The 19,316-nt window shown below is 58.5% G+C and overlaps 1 protein-coding gene across 6 annotated transcripts in view; it reads right to left on the bottom strand.

The window, feature by feature from the left end:
• KDM4B (lysine demethylase 4B) overlaps positions 1-19,316 on the bottom strand; it is a 120,805-nt gene that overhangs the window by 68,845 nt on the left and 32,644 nt on the right. For 4 of the 6 annotated variants that reach the window (XR_015166812.1, XR_015166811.1, XM_086410016.1 and 1 more), the window contains exons 2-6: positions 19,133-19,237; positions 11,387-11,552; positions 8,030-8,205; positions 7,128-7,242; positions 3,163-3,356 (exon numbers count right to left, since the gene is read on the bottom strand). Coding sequence is in view for 4 of the 6 variants with exons in the window: in XM_086410016.1 (XP_086266142.1) it covers positions 3,163-3,356; positions 7,128-7,242; positions 8,030-8,205; positions 11,387-11,527 (626 nt within the window). In the remaining 2 variants the exon portion in view is untranslated. The remainder of the gene's footprint in view (positions 1-3,162; positions 3,357-7,127; positions 7,243-8,029; positions 8,206-11,386; positions 11,553-19,132; positions 19,238-19,316) is intronic. The other 2 variants (XM_086410017.1, XM_086410015.1) reach the window with 1 other exon arrangement.

Raw genomic sequence — 19,316 nt, forward strand, 5'->3', positions numbered from 1 at the left:
AGCACACGCCAGGACCTAGCAGCGGTGGCTTGCTTTTTAATCTTTCTTTTCTTTTTTATAAGGAAAAGATGGGTTTTCTCCCCTTAGGACCCCTCTGGTGAGAGACCCCAACCAAACCCAGGCTGAGCAGAGCTGAGCGGTCCCACTGCCAGGAGGCAGACTCTCCCCCTGCCATTGTTCCCAGGGGGCCGTGGGGGCGACAGATTGCTGCCCCTACCAGGCAAGGAGTCTAGAAAAACAACGTGGGAGATTTCCACCACTGCGCCTGGAGCCATGGCCAGGAGGGAAGGTTGAGAGCGCCATCTAGTGGTCATTGGGGAGCAGAGTCAGGGCAGGACTGGACAGTTCAGTTCAGTTCAGTCACTCAGTCGTGTCTGACTCTTTGCGACCACATGGACTGCAGCACGCCAGGCCTCCCTGTCCATCACCAACTCCCAGACTCATGTCCAACATCTTAAACTCATGTCCATTCAGTCAGTGATGCCATCCAACCATCTCATCCTCTGTCGTCCCCTTCTCCTCCTGCCTTCAATCCTTCCCAGAATCAGGGTCTTTTCCAATGAGTCATTTCTTTGCATTAGGTGGCCAAAGTATTGGAGCTTCAGCTTCAGCATCAGTCCTTTCAATGAATATTCAGGACTGATCTTCAGAATGGACTGGTTGGATCTCCTTGCAGTCCAAGGGACTCTCAAGAGTCTTCTCCAACACCACAGTTCAAAAGCATCAATTCTTCGGCACTCAGCTTTCTTCACAGTCCAACTCTCACATCCATACATGACTACTGGAAAAACCATAGCCTTGACTAGATGGACCTTTGCTGGCAAAGTAATGTCTCTGCTTTTTAATAAGCTGTCTAGGTTGGTCATAACTTTTCTTCCAAGGAGCAAGTGTCTTTTAATTTCATTTAATTAAAAGGACTGGACACAGCCACTCAAGAGACCCTGGTGGCTGCTCTTCCCTCCACCGACCAGGCCAGGGAGCTGGGCCCAGCAGCACACACACAATATACACACACAATACACACACATACACAGGTACCTGATACACACACACTCACACACGCTTACACTAGGTATATAGATACCTGACAAGCATATACACACACACACTCATATACACACACCCATGTGTATACGTTCACACTCACATACATATACTCATATACACTAACACACTCGTTTGTATACACACAAACACAAATACCCACACAAATACTCACATACAAATGTATTCACATATACACAGATACACACTCACATGCACACATGCAGCCCCAGCCTGGGTATCTGTCCGCACTGTGCCCACCAGGCCCATGGGGAGCACACTGCCTGTGGGAAATGGCGCCAGAACCCCCAAATGTGGGTCTGGGCAGAACAAGGGCCCTCCCACCAGGCAGTCCCAGCCCAGTGCTGCTGCGCAGGGAGCTGTGCTGTCGGGGAGCCTTGGGGGCAGCTCTGGGCAGCATCCAGACAGGAAGCCCCTCTGCTCCGTGCAGAGGACCACACCACAGGCACGAGACTCAGGCCACCATCACCGACCCCACCAATTTCTCTCCAAATCTCTCTCAAAGACGAATACCCCCAGTGCCTGGAGGTTTCGATCATCATGGGCTCATGGGAAGCCAGAGAGAGGCACACAAGAAGAGACACAAGTTGAGGACAGGAAGCCTGTGGATGGTAACAAAAGCCCAGCAACCCACGATGCTGCACAGCTGCCAGAACCGAGAGCCCGCGGCCAACAGAAAAACAGCCCCAAAGACAGCCATGGCCCAGCCCTGCGATCTGACGATGTGTTACCTCTCACGGCAGACAGGCCTCTGCAGGAGGTGTTACGTAGAGGCCCCTGAGATGGGGACCATCCTGCATTCCTAGGCCCAGTGTCATCACAGGGTCCTTGTAAGAGGGAGGAGAGGGTCAGAGGCAGAGAGACGGGAGATGCTGAGCTGCTGGCTGTGAGGATCCAGGGAGGGGCCGTAAGCCAGGGCTGTGGTGCCTCTAGAAGCTGGAAAAGGCAGGAGCTGCTGCTCCCTGGAGCCCCCAGAGGGACCAGCCCTGCCCACGCCTGGCTTAAGCCCCATGAGGTCCAGGTCAGCCTCCTGGCTCCAGGACTCTCAGAGAACGAATGTGCGGGGAAGTAAAGCCACCAGACCTGTAATCCTTTGTCACAGCAGCCCTGGGAAAACACACGTCCCAGCTTCCCCTGCCCGACTAAGTGGGAACCATGGCCAGACTGGGAGGGGCACGGGGGCTTCGCCCTGTCCATGGCAGAGGCAAGGAGAGGTGGTCGCAAGCCAGTGGCCAACAGGGGGGCCTGGCTTCTGGGCCCTCTGCCCAGAGGGCCTGTTCCCCACCCCTCAGCAAACGGCCCAGGATGTCCCCATGACTTGGGGGTGGAGGGTAACCTTCCTCCCAGGGCTCAGCTCTCTGCTGGGATAAGGCAGGGCACCTGGGCCAGGGCCCACCTGGGTCTCTGCTGCCCCCCAAACAAAAGCGAGCACAGCTCTCCAGCTGAGCTCCTGAGTGTCTCCCTCTGCTCCCCAGCTCCTGTCCCCTTCTGAGCTGCAACAACTACTGTGACAACAGAACCAACCTCCTAACAGCTGGGGAGAGGCAGAGAGATACAGCGGCCCCAGCTCAGGAGTCTCTGCTGGAGATGCAGGGAGCACTGACAGCCGCTCGCCATCCTACCAGCAGAAGCCGTCAGGGGAGCACTCAGCTCAGAGCTACCAGACCACTGCGCTGGACATCCGGCCCAGCCTGTGGGGCCCGGCACTCACAGAGTGCCTTTCAGGGGCCTGCATGCCCGCCCCCACACTGCAAACAGAAAGTGGATCCCACCCCTCAGAAATCAGGAGGGGCAATACTAACCCCACTCCAACCTGGAGGTCAAGAAGGAGGTACAGGGAGGCTGAAACCGCGGTCCCACGAGCCCCAAGACCACAGCCCCACACAACCCCATAAGGCACTATCGGAAGCCTGGCCACGGGCATGTTCAGTGTGAGGCTCTCTGGGTGAAACCACAAGCTCTGCGGATCTGAAGCTTGTTTCTGGGGGGCTTGCATGGCCTCGTCTAGTGGGGGCTGGGCTGGCAGTGCCCTACCCAGCACGGCAGCCATATCCCCCCGACCTGGGGAGCCCCTCGCGTCTCCCTGCCTGCTCTCACCAGGACTTGGGCTCCCCGAAGTGCAGGTAGTTGATGCTGTACAGGTCCATGTCCTCCGTGTGCCAGGCGAAGGTGGTCTTCCACATGCCGAAGTACAGGTAGGGGGTGTTAACGCCCTCGATGATGGTGCCGCACTCACGCTCCACCATGTCCAGGATGGTCCGCAGGTTCCCGATGTTCCACTGGGCCACGTCCTGCAGGGCGAGCACACGGTCAGCCTGCTGGCCACCCTGGGGCCAGCTCCTCTGACCTCGCCCCCAGACGCCATCAGTGACACACCTACCTCATCCCCTCTGAGCCCCCCACAGCAACATGACCCCCGCACAGGGACCGAGAGGCAGCAACCGCCCCACACCCACGCACCTCACAGCCTCACCCAGGCTGGTGTCCAAAACCCACCCTGGGCTGCGCACAGCCCCCGCCCTGGGCCAGATGGTCAGACGCAGCTACCCCCAGTCCTGCACTGAGCTGTGCGTGGTTGTGTGGGAATCGTGGGCAGTGAAGGCCATGCTGCAGAGGCCATGGCCAGTGAGGAATAATTCACATGCCTTGAGCTCACTGACACAGAGGGAGAAAGGACACATCTAACGGGACCTCACAGTCATGAGCCAGACAGGCCTTCCTGCACCTTCCCACCGCGGAGGCGGGATGGTGCTCAGAGCCAGGCAAACGCGGGAGGATCCCCGCCAACCAGGCTCATCTATTCCTAATGCCACAAGCAAACAAGCCCTGTCTTGTCATGAGAACTTGTCAAACACGCTTCCATTGACTCTCAGTCCCTGGGGAAGTCTCGGGGAGATGCTGAGCACACAGCGGTGTTCCTTCACAGCCCAGATCCAACCCTGCCTCACGCCGCATCCACATTCCAGGCCCTGACTTCACAGGGCTGGTGGTAGGTCTCTACAAGGTGAGCTGTGGCTGGAGCCCAGGATGCAGGGGAGGGCCAGGATCAGACCCCCACCATAAGCATGAGAAGCCCGGGGTCACTTCCAGTAGAAGCTGCCTGAGGTTAGGGGGCACCTCCCCAAAGCACTATGCATTCACCCTGCCATCAGGCCTACACATCCACAACGTGACTACAAAAAACACTGAATTATACACTTTAAATAGGGCTTTCCAGGTGGCTCAGTGGCAAAGAATCTGCCTGCCAATGCATGAGATGCAGGTTTGATCCCTGGGTCAGGAAGATCCCCTGGAGAAGAAAAGAGCAACCCACTCCAGTATTCTTGCCTAGAAAATCCCATGGACAGAGGAGCCTGGCGGCCTATACAGTCCATGGGGTTACAAAGAGTCGGACACAACTGAACAACTGAACAGTATCAAACATGTTTTAAATGGGTGGTTTGTATGGTATGTGAATTATATCTTAATAATGTTTAAAAAAAAATGACTCAAATACTCAACAAATAAACAAAGCAACCCAACTGGCACTAACTTTTCAACTCTATGTGGAAAATGACAGGTCATTTGACCAACAGGCGCACAACTCCACACCCACCCTGTACTCAAGCACATGAACTTCCGTTCTTCTGTCCCATCAGGCTGCTGGGGTCAAATTCCCCTCCAAGAAGTCACGATCCATAAACTGAGCAGCAGAGCGGCCAGCTGGGGCCGGGCTGTTGGGCGGGGCAGGGAGGCGAACACTGACCACCCCCACCCTACACGGAGGCCCACACCATGGCCAAGCCAGGACGGCAGCCGGTTGGAGGCGCAGAGCACAGGCAGCTGGGGCCGCCAGCCAGCCAGCTGGATTTTAACACCAGCTTGGGACTGGACACGGAGTGGGACACAGCAAGGTTCCTGGCCGTGGAGCCGCAACGTCCCCACTCAGAGCTGGGGAAGCTCCTGTAAGGACTAAGCATCCGAAGGGAAAGGGTGCTAGTTACAGAACAGAGGCTCCGTCCTGCCGGGGGAAATCGCCCTCTTTGTGTTTAGAGACCAGATGCGGCCCTGGGGACGCCCACCGCGGTGCTCTGCCAGAGCTGCTCCCAGGAGGAGGCGTGAACACGATGAAACCAGAGAGAGGTGGGGGAGCCCAGCCCTGATTCTGGCCTCTAGGGAGGGCAGTTCAGGGCCTCAGCGGCCTGATGTGGGAAATGGGGGCCTGGAGGTGAAGCCACTCTCCCTGGGTCTGGAGGTCCTTGAGGTAAGCAGAGAAGCAGGGGGAGCAGTGAATGGACCCCAAGAAGCCCCAGGAAGTGCAAGGTACACGGCCCCACTAGCCCCTCATCAATCTGACACTGGAACCTCTACACTGGCCCAAGGGCGAGCTGGCTGGTGGTACAAAAACACACTGGTGTAACTGCAAAACTCGACATCGACAAGGTGACAGATCCCGGTGTTTAGAGGTGCGGCCAGGAGATGGGGCAAGGTGCACGGGAGGCCCACAGGGCAGGGATATGCAGGGGGGCAGGGATGTGGCACGGGGGCAGTCATGGGCCTGGGCAGCAGCACATGCGACAGGGCATCTGTGACCGTGTCCCCCAAGTAGGCACTGCCCTGTTCCCAGGGGCTGCGTGCTCGTCCAGAGGAGGGCTGGGCCTGTGGCTCATCTGGCTCTGGGGTCAAGGCCAAGAGGACGAGCTCAGGGTCTGGGGTACCCCCAATGAAGGGCTCCCTGCACTCGCTGTGCCCCACTTTACTGATGGGGAAACCAAGGCCCAGGAAGGAGGAAGCAGGGGTGGGGGGCAAACTCGGTACTGGACCCAGGATGAGGGTGTCTCCCTGGGTCCTAGGGGACGTGGGTGAGCTCACCTGAAGTCAGACCCGCACCTCCCAGGCAACAAACTAATGCCTTTGGCACCCTGCACCACAAGGCAAACCCGCTAGCAGAAGACGGGAAAGCCGCCGCAGGTCAGACGGGCTCTGTGAAGCTGAAACACCAGCAGCGACTCAGCTCGGGACCGAGCAAGGTCACATGTTTCCCATGCTTATTGGGAAACACAAGCCGCTGGCTCTAACAGGCTCCTCCCCTGAGCGCCCGGAGGGTCCTGACCCTTCTCTCAGGAGGGGCTTTATTCCCACCCTTACCTCCCAGCCCGAGACCAGGTGGCGCCCACAGCCGCCCTCGGGGGAGCAGGGCTGAGTAGTGTGTTCTCAGCAGACAACCTTCAGAGCAACAGAGTGTGGGGCACGCAGGGGGCAGAGGGGGAGTGGAGAGGCCTGGATCCTACCACTGCAGAACACCTAGAAGCCAGTCAGGCTTCGGAGCCCTGAAATGAACCCCATTAGGTCCATCCCAGGGTTATCCGAGGTCCCATCAATGTTTATAAACCATCTCCCCTAATATTCGAGGTCCCACAAATATTTACAAACCATCCCCCCAAAACATGGTCCCACTCTGCTGGCCACCAGCCCTGCCCGAGGCCTTGGCATCAAGCCTCAGTCAGGGGAGCTGTCGAGCGGTCTGCTCTCACCCCTTGGACAGGCCTCGGGAAGCACAGGCTGGAAGGCAGCACAGGGACAGGATGGGACGCAGCGAGGGGCAGCTCGGCTGGCTGGGAGCTCAGCTCCCAGGTCTCGAGGAAGATGCGGTGATAGAAACTCAAGCAGAAAAGCACTCAAATGAGAACTGACAGAGGCCCTGGGAGAAGGCCAAGACTGGGAGCCCTGGCAGGCTGCAGGCTGCTGGGCTGCCAGAGTTAGACACAACTGAGAGACTGAACAGCAACGGGGACACGGGATGGAACGCCGGCCGCTGTCTTTTTAAAACTGCCTGTGGTCAGGCTGAGGTCAGCGGCCGAGCATGGCGTCCGGGCAGGGCTGCACTCTTACTTGGCAGGAAAGAGTCTACAGACCTCCAGCCGCCCCCTCTCGTCCTGAGCTCAGCCCCCACCTGTAAGTAGCGCCCCAACAGAAGCCCAGAGGAGCGTCCTGCATCATCCCTGCCCTGACCCTCTGGGGGGAGCCCACTCGCCCCTTCGCCCTCACAGTCCACCCAGATGCCCGGTGGCCTCGGGACTTACGTCATCGTACAAGGAGCCGCTGATGTCGGCCCCGTAGATGGGCGACACGAACGTCAGGTTTTTCCAGTACTTGCGCTCCAGGTCATCGAAGTCCTGGTGCCGGGGCGTGCAGTACCTGGTGACAGACCGGGTGTGGGGGCTCAGGGTGCCTGCTGGGCGAACCAGGGGAGGAGCTCAGGCCACCCTGCTGCGGGCACAGCCCCAGAGCACAAGGACGAGGCGTGACGACCGTTGGGGGAGGTGGGTGGTCGGGCGGGCAGTCCAGCCTGGAAAAGTGTCCAGTGGCCCTGTCTCACCAGCTCTCGGGGCCCAGGACTCCCCCATCAGACCACAGGCCAGGGGCATGGGAGCTGGAGGAGGGACCTGGTCTCTGACAGTTCTTGTCTGCCTACCCCTTAAAGATACAGACGGTACCAGTGACAGGCCAGGCACCATGGGGTGGGGGCAGACGATGCCTGCCTCACAGGACGCTTGTTTGAAAGCAAAGAAGCAAACACACTGCCAGCAATGCACCAATGGTTTCAGCAAGCCAGGGAGGCTGGGAGCTCCACAGAAAGGGAGAATGCCCATGAGCTCCTGGAGTGTGTGCCCACGTGGGCCCTGCTGAACCAGCTCGGAGAGACCCTGCCGGGGAGCCTCCTTCTGAGGAAGTGCCGCAGAGCTGAGACATCCCAGGAGGGGCAAGAAGGCACTCCAGGGCCGGGGGACATGGCGGGCCCTGCAAGGCTGGCCTTCTGCAGTCAGTGTTGAGGGCAACACAGCATGCATGCGTGGCCCTGGGTCAGGTGAGGGTCTGGATTTCACCCCCCAAGAACCCAGGGGCTGAGAGCCTTGGGTGCTGAGGCCCCCCCGGGGCACACAGGCAGGCTCTGTGGACACTGCGTCTGCCCCAGCCCGCATACTTCTCGCTGTTGGCCAGGCGCCGGTACTCGCCGACCGTCATGGCCTTCTTCTGGATGTTGTACTGTGTGAAGAGGCCCGACTGGCCCGTCACCACCTGCTGGATGGGCGCTGGGATGACCACGTCATCGATGTCGTCGTACGTCTGCCGTGGCTTCCACTCCTTTGGGGGGATGATCTGTAAGACCAGGAGAGTGGTCAGCGGCCCCTCCCTGGGCTCAGCCGCTCGGGACCAGGTGCCAGATGGAGAGAGACCAAGGCACTGGGCACCCCTCCTCCACATCACTGAGCTCCTGGGAGCCCCAGGGCCAGGCCAACCTGGGCATCACCAGCTTGGGCAGTGGGGGGACTGTGCACAGCTGCCTAGGATCTGTGTGATCACAGAGTGAGCAGCCGTGGGCAGGGTGGGCTGTGGGTGCTGCCTGGCACAGCATGCACTCGCTGCACCCGGGGGCTCCACTATCATACCCTCTGGCCACCGCGTGCCCAGCTCAGGACTCCGCGTGGATGAGGCCCCAGAGCAGAGATGCGGATGCTGCAGTGCACACCCATTCCAGGAGCCCCACTTCAGGGACGCCTCCTGGGAAGAGATCATGCAGCCCAGGGAACAGGGACACGGGACAAATGGGCCAAGCCGGGAACGGTGGGCAGCTGGGGTGCACGTGGAGGGGACCCTGTGAAACGCAGGGCAGGGGCCAGCCTCTGCTCCTGGGACCCAGCGGAACCCAAGCCGGCCTGAAGGTGGCAGGCCTGGTGCTCAGAGGAGCCGGGCAGGGATGCACCGAGGACCCCAACCACCCTTAACCCCGGCCCTGGGACCCCAGGCCACGCCCCCTCCTGACTCCTTCCCCCTCGGCCCTTCCCCAGCAGCCTGAGGAAAGGACCCCAGCTGGGCAGTGGCCCAGAGCACAAGAACAGCTGAGGAATGTGGCTGGTCACCCCGAAAGTCCCACACATACCCAGAGTCCCCCACCCCCCAGAGCTCCAGCCCCCCACTCACAATGAGTGCTCACCCCACCCCCACCCAGCTGCCCTGAGCCTGGCAGAGCTTTTGCTGGTGTTGGGGGGTGGGGGGTGGTCATCAAACGTAGCTTTGATGGTAAAGGAAACCCCAACACCACACACACACCCCGACCCCAGAAGGGCAGTCACGGCCAGGGGGACTAGAGTGGAGGGGACCTGGCGTCTGCAGAGCTCGCTCAGGCCAGCAAGACACCCAGCCCCTTCTCCAAGGAGGCTGGCAGGGCTGAGGGCTGCGTGGGGAAGAAGTGATACGCAGTATGGGGGGGGCGGGTGTTGAGAAGAGGGATGTGGTGGGGCGCCTCCCTGGACCCGTCTGTCCCTGCAGAGGCGCCAGCACTGTCCCTGAAGGTGGGGGCAGGGCGGGTACGTGTGCAAGCATCTGCGTCGGCATGACTGTCCTCACAGCGTCTCTCAGTGACAGTGGGGCAGTTCTCCCAGTGGCCACGCCTGCCCCTACCATGCCCTTCCAGAGAGGCCTGCCCGCCCATAGCAAACACAGCGCAGAAAACACCACTTGAGACGAGTGGAAAGGAACCTTCAAACAAAGGGCAGAGAGAAAATGTGCCTGAAAACATCTGACGCACAAAAATATCCAGGCTGAGTGGTTTCCCATCGATTCAAGTAAGCTGGCAAAAAGTGGGTCCAGCGGCTCAAAGAGCTTAGACCAGAGATGCAGAGCCCAGAGGATATAGGCTGGCGAGGTCTGTGCGGATACTCGGTCCCAGCACACAAGGCTGTACCCCGAGTGGCCCCATGACAAGAAAATACTGGAAACACCCAGAAGTGGGAGCCGGAGGTGACAGCAGAGGACAGAGAGGAGAGGCTGGGGGGAGCGCCAGGTGCTGCCGGCAGAACATTCCATGATGCTAACAAGATTCCTGGCAGAAAGCACGACTGGGATCCAAAAACAGAACTGGCGCCGCATCCCAGCAGACGCGGAACGAGGTCAGGGACAGAAGACATGCCAGATAAAGGGAGGCCCCAGGCCTCAGGCGTCCCCCTCCACCCCAGACAGATGGGGCACCTGGGGGAAAGGGGCCCGACAACTGCCACCAGCCAATCTCTCAGCCCCAAATAGAGGCTCTGAACCTACAAGAACCAGGCAGGGGCTACCAGAGCCAGGGCCCTTGATGAAAATGTTCTGCTGAGTCTGTGCAAAGGGGTTGCGGGGGAGGGGGGTGTGCAAGGAAGAGAGATCAGGGGGAGGAGGCCCCACAGGCCCACGGCGCTCCTCTCGCTCTCCATGCAGCTGAGACGAAAAGCATGGGTATGACACAGCCACCAAAGCCACCCGAGGATGGGGGGGGCCAGCGCACCTGCCCCTCATGGCAGACCCCGCCTGGGGGACAGACCCCAGGGCCTGCGGCCCAGGACCACCCACCACCTGCTTCTGTCCAGCCAGCAAGCTGACGCCGTGTTCTTTTTTTTCATTTTTAAATGGTTAAGGGAAAATGACAAAGAAGACTTATTTCAAAATGGGTGAAAATTCTATGAAACCTTCACTTTGATGTCTATACATCAGGTTGTACGGGCACACAGCCAGGCCTGTGGGGATGCGAATCAACCACAGCTGCCGAGCTGAGAGGTGGTGACAGACAGTCCGGCCCAAGAATCTGAAAATATTTCCTATCTGGCCTTTGCAGAAAAGGCTGGGCGACCCCCAGCATCACTAACAGAGGACTGAGTGTGAGACGCAATGACAGGCATATGGGAAGCAACTCAGAGAACCCCAAACAGGCTCCCAGATTAATCTCCCAGATTACGTGCTGGGCAGAACCATGTGTACACAGGTATACACAGGCTCACACGCACACCAAGGGGCTCTCCGAGACCTGTCCCCTGCACAGAAGGGTGAGGGCAGCCATCTATGGCATGCGCGCATGCTCACATCCATGTGGGAAAGGCATGGGAAGAGATGGAGGAACTGGTGCCCTGTTGCTCCAGGCGGGCGGGCTGGGGTCAGGGGGCCACTCGCTCTCCCTGGACCCCATCACAAAATTTGAACTTGCCCACGTACATGACAGTCTCCCAAAAAACGTGTCTAAGGAGGAATATGAAGGCAGAAAGTCAGCCCTCTTCAGCATCAACTCCGCGAAGCCCCAGGGAGGTGAGGTGGCTGCCCGTCCCATCACGATGCTCTGAGTCCCACCCTGCGTCCATGCCCTCGGGGATCCCGGTGCCCAAAACAGTGCTGGGCTTGGGGAAAGAACGTACAGGTGTCCTTAATAAATAAGGGGCTCAAGGAGCGGATTAATGGGTGCCTCATGGGCCCCAAGTCCTGGGGGGGTACAGGGCAGCAGCCATGGAAAGTGGCTACAGGGCCGGGGGTCACTCACCTTGGCCAGGCCCGCCCGGTGGGCCCCCTGGGACTCGATGTAGGCCACATATTTGTTGAAGTCCTTGAATTCCTCCATGGTTGGGCGGAACGTCATGATCTTACAGCTTGGGTTCTGGGCCCCATGGTCCTCAGACCCCATGGCTGCGGTGGAGGGATGGCCACACCTGTGAGGAGACAGAGGAGGTCAGTACCACCACCACCAGCCGGCCCCCTGCCCCCACCCCGAGGGCCCAAAGCACCCCACCCAAGGACAGAGGCTGTGCAGCTGAATGGGGCCCAGGGGAGCCAGGGCTGCTTCATCTCCAGCACAAAAGACCAAATGACTTCAATTAGTTACAGACAGAGCTGGCCTCGTCCTAAGAGCCCCTGCGATGCTAAAGGCCTGAGCCCCCATTTCAAATGAGAGGCCTTGGAAATAAAAATCTTTTCATATCAGGGTCACGTCCAGATTCACTGACATTGATCGTGGAGCTGGACTCCAGGGGCAGCGGCATGGGGCAGACTGGAAAAGGGAGTAAGGTCATATGTGTGTGTGTGTTTCCTGAACAGGGAAGCCCTCCTCGGGCAGGGCCACCACGGGCAGGTAGGCAGGCAGGCGAGCAGCGCCTGGGTCCCTCCAGCACTGGACCGGCTGCTGTCAGTGAACCCAGGCCCCAGCGACCCACGTGAGTGACCCACGGGCTGCACAAGGCAGGACCCAAAACCAGGAGAGCAGAGCCCCATCACCCCGGGCTACAGCCAAGCCTGGACCACATGGCACAGAGGGGGAGAGTCAGAGGAGAGGGGGACCTCTTCCAGGTGACGAGGCTGCAGGCTAGAGAGGCCCCTCCTGTTCTGAGAGTCACAGGGGCCAGCAGGGAGGCTGTGGACCATCCTAGTCAGGGAAACACAATGGGGAAGGGTCCCTGTTGGCAGATTAAATTCTCCAAACAAGAGAAAACCAGACTCGCTCCAGGATGTGGACAAGGTCGGAACCCCAGTGCACGCACACCCAGAACTCGGAGGAAAACTCACCAAGTCCACACCCCCACAAAGTGAGCGGGGGCGGGGGGTAGTGAGAAGGGCAAGACTCCTGCCTGTCTGGGAAGTGGGGGGCGGTGTCCATTCACCAAGTCACAGCCACCAGCTCTCCAAATACACTCCCCACAGTGGGCACTAGAGGGCAGCACAAGCCCAGGAACAGCCGCTCAGCCCGTCAGCTCCTTGGAACCAGGCCCTGCCCTGGGCCACCCCACGCCACACTTGGGCACACGGGGCAGGGGTGGGGGCGGCAGGCAAGGCCCTGCTGTGAAGGTCACACTCACGGCTGGCAGGACTGGTACAGACTCTGGGGGTCCTGGCACACACAGGGTCACCACTGCATCACCAAGCGGGGAGCCCACCCTTCCTCAGGGACTGCCCCCCACCCCCACCCCACATTGTTGGTGGGAGATGAGCCCAAGCAGGACACCTGTCTCCCCCCAAGACCAGCCTGTCCTGCGCAGAGTGGGGTGGCCCCAGGGTCCTGCCCACCCGAGCGCCCTCCACTTTCCCATTGAGGGGCGGGGATGCGAGCAGGTGGAGCTTCCTACAGCTGCACCCAGCAAGAGCCCGGGCTTCTCTACCCGCCACCGCCGTGCAGGTTCAGCTCAGAAGGGAGGCGGGTGTGAGGTTTTTCCTCTTATTCATGCCCTTTGCAACGAAGCTCTCAGTAAGTAAATACGAAAAATAAAATTTAAATGGTTTATAATCCCAAAATTCCATAACCCCTGGCACGTTTCTTTGAAGAAGAGCAAATGAAAATCAAACACGTGCATACTTAAAAAAATAACACAAGGAATCCGACTGAAATCCAGCCGTGGGCCAACCTCCTGGGAACACAGGGGGACCGAGGACCCCCATGAGGGAACTCACAGAACAGTCCAGAAAGATGGACACACTCTTGACCAGACCATGCCGTGCCAAGACAAGTGGGGCTCTAACAACTCAGTCATGAACAGACAAACAGCACAATTAAACAGTGGGCAAAGGACTCGAACAGACATTTTCCCAAAGAGACACAGATGGCCAATAAGCGCATGAAAAGATGCTCGAGGCGGTCAGCCACCAGGGAAAAGCAAATGGAAACCACAGTGAGATACACCTTGCCCACAACAGCCAGAGCGAAAAAGCAGATAATGACAAGCACAGGCGAGGAGGCAGAGAAACAGGAACCCTGACTCCCAGCTGGCGCCGCCGCTGGGGAAAACAGCCCGGCAGTTCCCCCAAAAGTTGAATGTGGCACTGACCACACAAGTCAGCAATCCCACTACTAAGTATACACCCAAGAGAAACATCTGTCCACACAAAAACCTATACACAGATGTCCACAGCAGCACGATTCACAGCAGCCAAAAGGTGGAAGCACCTCGAGTGCCCATCAGCAAATGAAGGTACGCAAACCAAGCCCCTCCACTCAGTGGCACGTCGGGAGTGTCGCTCGGCCACGGAAGGAAAGGAAGCCCTGACACTTGCCACAGCGGGATGGAGCAGACCCAGAAGGACCCCGGAGGCTAAGGTCGGGTTTCTTTAGGGAGCGATGGAAATGTTCGTCAACTGTGGCGATGGCTGCAGGACTCTGAACACACACGTCAGAATTATGTGTTTTAAATGGAGGAACTGGCTGACGGGTGGAGTCAATCTCAGTAAAGCTGCTGCTGCTGCTGCTGCTGCTGCTAAGTCGCTTCAGTCGTGTCCGACTCTGTGCGACCCCATAGACAGCAGCCCGCCAGGCTCCCCTGTCCCTGGGATTCTCCAGGCAAGAACACTGGAGTGGGTTGCCATTTCCTTCTCCAGTGCATGAAAGTGAAAAGTGAAAGTGAAGTCACTCAGTCGTGTCTGACTCTTAGCGACCCCATGGACTGCAGCCCACCAGGCTCCTCCATCCATGGGATTTTCCAGGCAAGAGTACTGGAGTGGGGTGCCATTGCCTTCACCAAATAAAGCTGCTACTCCCACCAAAAAAGAAACAGAGGTTGGGGTGGAGGAGAAGAAAAGAAAAGTTCTGCACTTGCAAAGTTAAATAAAACCTCTGGAGCCTGGCAGGATGGGCGACTAGAGCCCTCATCTCTTCAGCCCACAGGAGGGCTCCCCCAAACCTGAGCCCCTCACCTCATGAAAGACGGAGGACATCCCCTGGGTCGGCCATGGAGGAGGTGTCTACAGGAGGTGTCAACTCCAGAGACACTTGGTGGGTCCCCCGCCCACTCCCACCCCAGCTCTCAAAGTCCCTAGCAGGAAAGACTGTGCCCCTCTCTCCCCACTCCTCATCCTGAGGCTACGGGCAGAGCATCCATACAGGCCACAACCGGGGAGTTTTACACAAGCTAAATGGATAAACTGCTCTGTGAATCACCTCTCAATGAAGTGATTACCTCTTTTTAAAGTCATGTGTTCAGGAGACCCTACATGACTTAGCCTTCCTGAGGCCCCCCAGGCCCCCTGCACCCCACCGCCTGGGACGGAGGAGCAGGACCACACGGGACGGGCATTTCCCGGCCGTCCTGGGCAGCTCCTCCTCACCAAGACACATCTGACAAGAGGGGGCACTGAGTCAGGTTGACAGGTGATCCCCCGCTCTCTAGGTCCCAGTGAGTCTAGCCCAGAGGGGCCCTCCTGCGCTGGTACCTCCCCCAGTGGCCTTCAAACTTGGGGACTCGTGGGCTGGGCCGTGGGGGTACTCTGGCTGCCCCCCATGAAGGTTGCCACCCCACTTGTGCTACACCGCGGTGACCAGGTAGGGCTCTTTCCCGCCCCTCCCAGGAGCAGAAGGCTCTTTGGATCTGGACCCTTGCCTGGGGTAGGCACCCCCAGGAACCCGGGCAGGAGAGGGTGGGTAAGAAATACCCCAAGGGGTGGGCCTCCTACAGCCAGGCACAATCTGTCCATCTGAGACCCAGGATTCAGACAAGAGATGACTGGCAGGGACGCTGCCTCCCCAGGAGACAGTCTCATCTTTCTGACCCAGTGGGCCCTGGACTAAGGGTTTCTGAGGCTAATGGCAGATGTTGTCCAGGAACTGAACCTTGGGAACCTGCAACTCTGGGGTTTGACAAGAATACAGTACTCACTGTGTGGGATGGTATGTTCTCTGGAGAAAACGTAACCTCACAACACAGCTAAACCTTGAGGAGTGCACCGTCTTTGAAAAGGATTCCAGGGCTCTCTGAGTACAATATGCCCCCACCCCAAAGGTGTCTCTCCCCCAGATTTCTCCCCCGGCCCCTCCCTCTACCTGCTCCACCTGCTCCCAGGTAAAGCCCCAGCCTCCCTGGGACTCCTGGCCAGCCCTGGGCCTGCCCCCATCTCGGCTCAGCTCCTGCCACCAAAGCCCAGTTCCCAACAGGGGACGACAACCAGGGGCTCCTGAGCAGGCTTGGGCCCAGGAGGAACGGCTGCCCCTCCAACAAGAGTCAAGACGAAACGCACCACGGAGGCAGAGCATGACACTCCCAGCCCCGTCCCGACCCCCTCTCCAGCCTACCACGTGGGCCTGGCACTCTGTCACATGTCCCTCAAACCTGCATACAGTGCCCCACTTCATCCTTCTCTGCATGGAGCACTGTCTACCACCTGGGTTCCCTGCACACCAGGCGTGCTCCCTGATCACACAGAGCCTGAAGTCCAGGGGGCACTCGGGTCCACTACCTGCTGCCCTTCTACATCCCCAGCCCAAATCAGAGAAACCTTTGCCCCTGGCATGTGCAGCTGGATCGGAGGCTCAGGGTGCCGCCTCCATGCATCAGGAGCAGCAGCACTAAGATGGGGGAGCACAGGCGCCAGGGGCCCCTCAGAGGATGCGAGGACACGGCCTCAACCTGAGTCCGCCCCATGAAACTGGACTGAACCTACTCCAGGGGTGAGATGGACAAGGCGAGCAGAGCGCAGAGGCAGGAAGGTGGGAGGGCACAGCCTGACGGGGCTTGTGTGGGCGCAGGGTGGGGGCGGGGCCCGAGCGCCAGGTGGGGTCCATCCTGACGCTTATCTGAACGACGCCAAGACTGAAACACACAAGGCCCTCAGCTCTGTGCACATTCCTGCCAGCCACCAAACAAGCTCCACAAACCTAGGGCTCCAACGGCGCAAACTGCCCTCCGAGTTGTGAGGGCCAGGAGTCCTGTGCGGATCTCTCGTGAGCTGTGTGCCTTCTGGGGGCTCCTGACTTTCCCAGCTGCTAGAGGCACCACCTGCCTGGCTCAGGCCCCTCCCTCCATCCTCACAGCCAGCAGTGCAGCATCTCCCGTCTCTCAGACTCTTTTTCCCGTCTCTCAGACTCTTTTCTCTGACCTCTGCCTCCATCACCAGGTCTCCTTCTCTGAACCCATCTCCTTCTTAGAAGGACTCCTGTGATGATGTCAAACAGCTCAGATAAGCCAGGCTGAGCACCCATCTCCTGATCTGTAACATCGTCCCAGCCGCTGAGACCCTCTCGCTATGTCAGGGAACATCTTCACAGGTCCCATGATCAGGGCCTGAGCATCTCGGGGGGCACTATTCCATCTCCCTCAAACACCATGAGAAAAATCTAGCACATAGGGCTTCCCTGGTAGGTCAGTGGTTAAGAATCTGCCCCGTGACGCGGGCAACATGGGTTGGATCCCTGGTCCCGGAAGATTCCGCATGCCTCTGGACAACTAAGCCTCATGAGACACACTACTGAAGTCCACGCGCCCACACTGTGCTCTGCAACGTGAAGCCCACACTCTGCATCAAAGAGTACCCCGACTCGCCGCAACTAGAAAAAACCATGTGCTCAGCAACCAAGACCCAGCAGGGCCAAAAATAAATTTTTAAAAAAGAGTATTAAAAAAAATCCATCACAGAAAGAAATAAGTAACAGTCACCACGCCCCTGCCACCTAGGACTGCAGCTGTGAGGGGCGGCCTAGAAGGACAAACACCTCTGCCCACTCACTCAGACAGAAGTTTCCAGAAAACCAGGAAGAGGACCAAGCAATACCCAGTGGTCTGCAATGCTGCCCTCCCAACCCCTTCCGTCCTCCCACCACGCAGACACAGACAGCACCCCAGGCACAAAGCCTGGAGTCTCTCTCTGGCCGCAGAGCTGACTCACGAGCACAGCCTGTGGCCCCAGAAAGCCTTGGGAGCTGCTTCCAGCCGCTCGTCCCCGCCCAGGTGACCTTGGCCTGCATCTTCATGTTGGTGCCAGCGCAGGCTGGGTACAAGGCTGTCACCTCATCAGTCCCCCTGCCACTCGGCTGAGCTGTGCGGAGGACTCAGGAGGTGTGAACTGTAAGCGGGGCTGTGTGACACCACGGCAGAGGTCCTGCCCTGGAGCTCTATCCCCAGGCTCGGCCCATCCTCCACATTCCCAGAGCCACTTGGCTGATCCCAGAGCAAGCATGTACCACCTGGGATCAGCCAGGATCAGGCCCACACACTCAGAAGATGCTGCAGGGCCAGCAGCACTGGCCCTCAATAAGAAACGTCAATAAGCCCCATGAATGGCGTGGTTGTGGTCACAACCTCAGGCAACTCAGGCAATAAGGGTGTCCTGGTTCGACACCCAGTCTTTCCACTTAAGTACCTCCCCCCAAGCTGCAGGCGGCAGGTGAATCAACAGTCATGTGTACCCTAGGGTCGGGGCCTTTGCTCAAAACGACAAGCGCAAACAAGAAACATTTAGCTCATTTCTCCACTGAAAAACTTGGGCTAAGACCACCTTCTGCTGCTAATCTTCAGTATCTGTTTGAACTTTGAAAAAAAAGGTCTCCTTGTCACGACCCTCTCAAGAGGATGTGCCCATCATGAGGCTGCCCACAGAGCCCCTTGGGCACCACTCAATCCCACCACTGTGAGAAGGGAGACATCAATGAACAGTTGCAGCTATGCACCAATAAAACTTAATTTACAAGAACAGATGGTGGGCCAAGGGGTCCTCAGGCCACACCCTGGACTCAGAGGCCTGACAGCTACCCTTTAAGGAGCAAAACCTGCACGCCACCCTAGGGAGAGGGGAACCTGAGCTCCACGGCCCAGCTCCTGGGTTCCTAAATCATGGTAGAACACACAAGACCATGCTCTAGTCCATGCTGGGCCCTCATCAGCCACAAGGCCTTGGTAGGAGCCTCCGGATCAGGTAAACAGTGAACACGAGCCTTCTTCACCGTGGCTTGGAGCATGGGGCCGCTCGTCCCACCCTGAATCCTCCCCAACCCGTGGGTGCTGACCACAAGACACTCAGGCTGCACCCTCTCCTGTCACCAGTGATCCCCTCAGGCCACCTTCAGAGGCCACCCTCTGTGAACCCTCTGTCCCTGGTTAATTAGAAAAGTCCAGGAGAAGGTGGAAACCCTGGAGCTGAAACTCAGAAGCAGCTGGGCTTCAGGATTCTTTTCAAAGCATTCAAAAAATAATTCTTCATTTTTAGAGACCCTCCCCTCCCCATGACTGCGGTAAGGTGAATATGCCCCTCAGTGAAGCCAGATATGGCATCCCGCCCAGGGACACGACACAGACAGAGCTGCTCGTCCTGAGCAAGCCTGGTGGTGTCCCCTGAAACGCACAAGGCTTCTCAGGGCTTCCAGAAGTGAGGGGCCAACGTGCAGACATGGAGCCCATAGGAGAACAGACCCACCCAGCAGAACCACCCTGAGGGCTCCGGGCTCCTCTTGGGGCATCAGGTCCCTGGACACCCAAGAACTCAGAACCAAACAGGGCCGTCTTCTCCACCAGCAGCCCTGGGGACGGAACCACACACCACTTACTTCACGGTTCCTTGTCAGTCGTGGGGAGCGAGGCCGCAGAGACCAACAGGCCAGTAAGTGGCTTCTCTTAGGGTTTCTGCTGGGTTTCAGCAATGGCGATGGTTTCTAAAACGCACAGAATAAAAGCACGGTGAACGAAACTGATGGCTGCTGGATCTCAACTCCAAATTATGCACCTCGCAGC

The sequence above is a fragment of the Bos grunniens genome, chromosome 7 (genome assembly GCF_055505025.1).
Source record: "Bos grunniens cultivar Pamir isolate PY7600 chromosome 7, Bosgru_T2T1.0, whole genome shotgun sequence".
In the NCBI taxonomy this organism is placed as follows: Eukaryota; Metazoa; Chordata; class Mammalia; order Artiodactyla; family Bovidae; genus Bos; species Bos grunniens.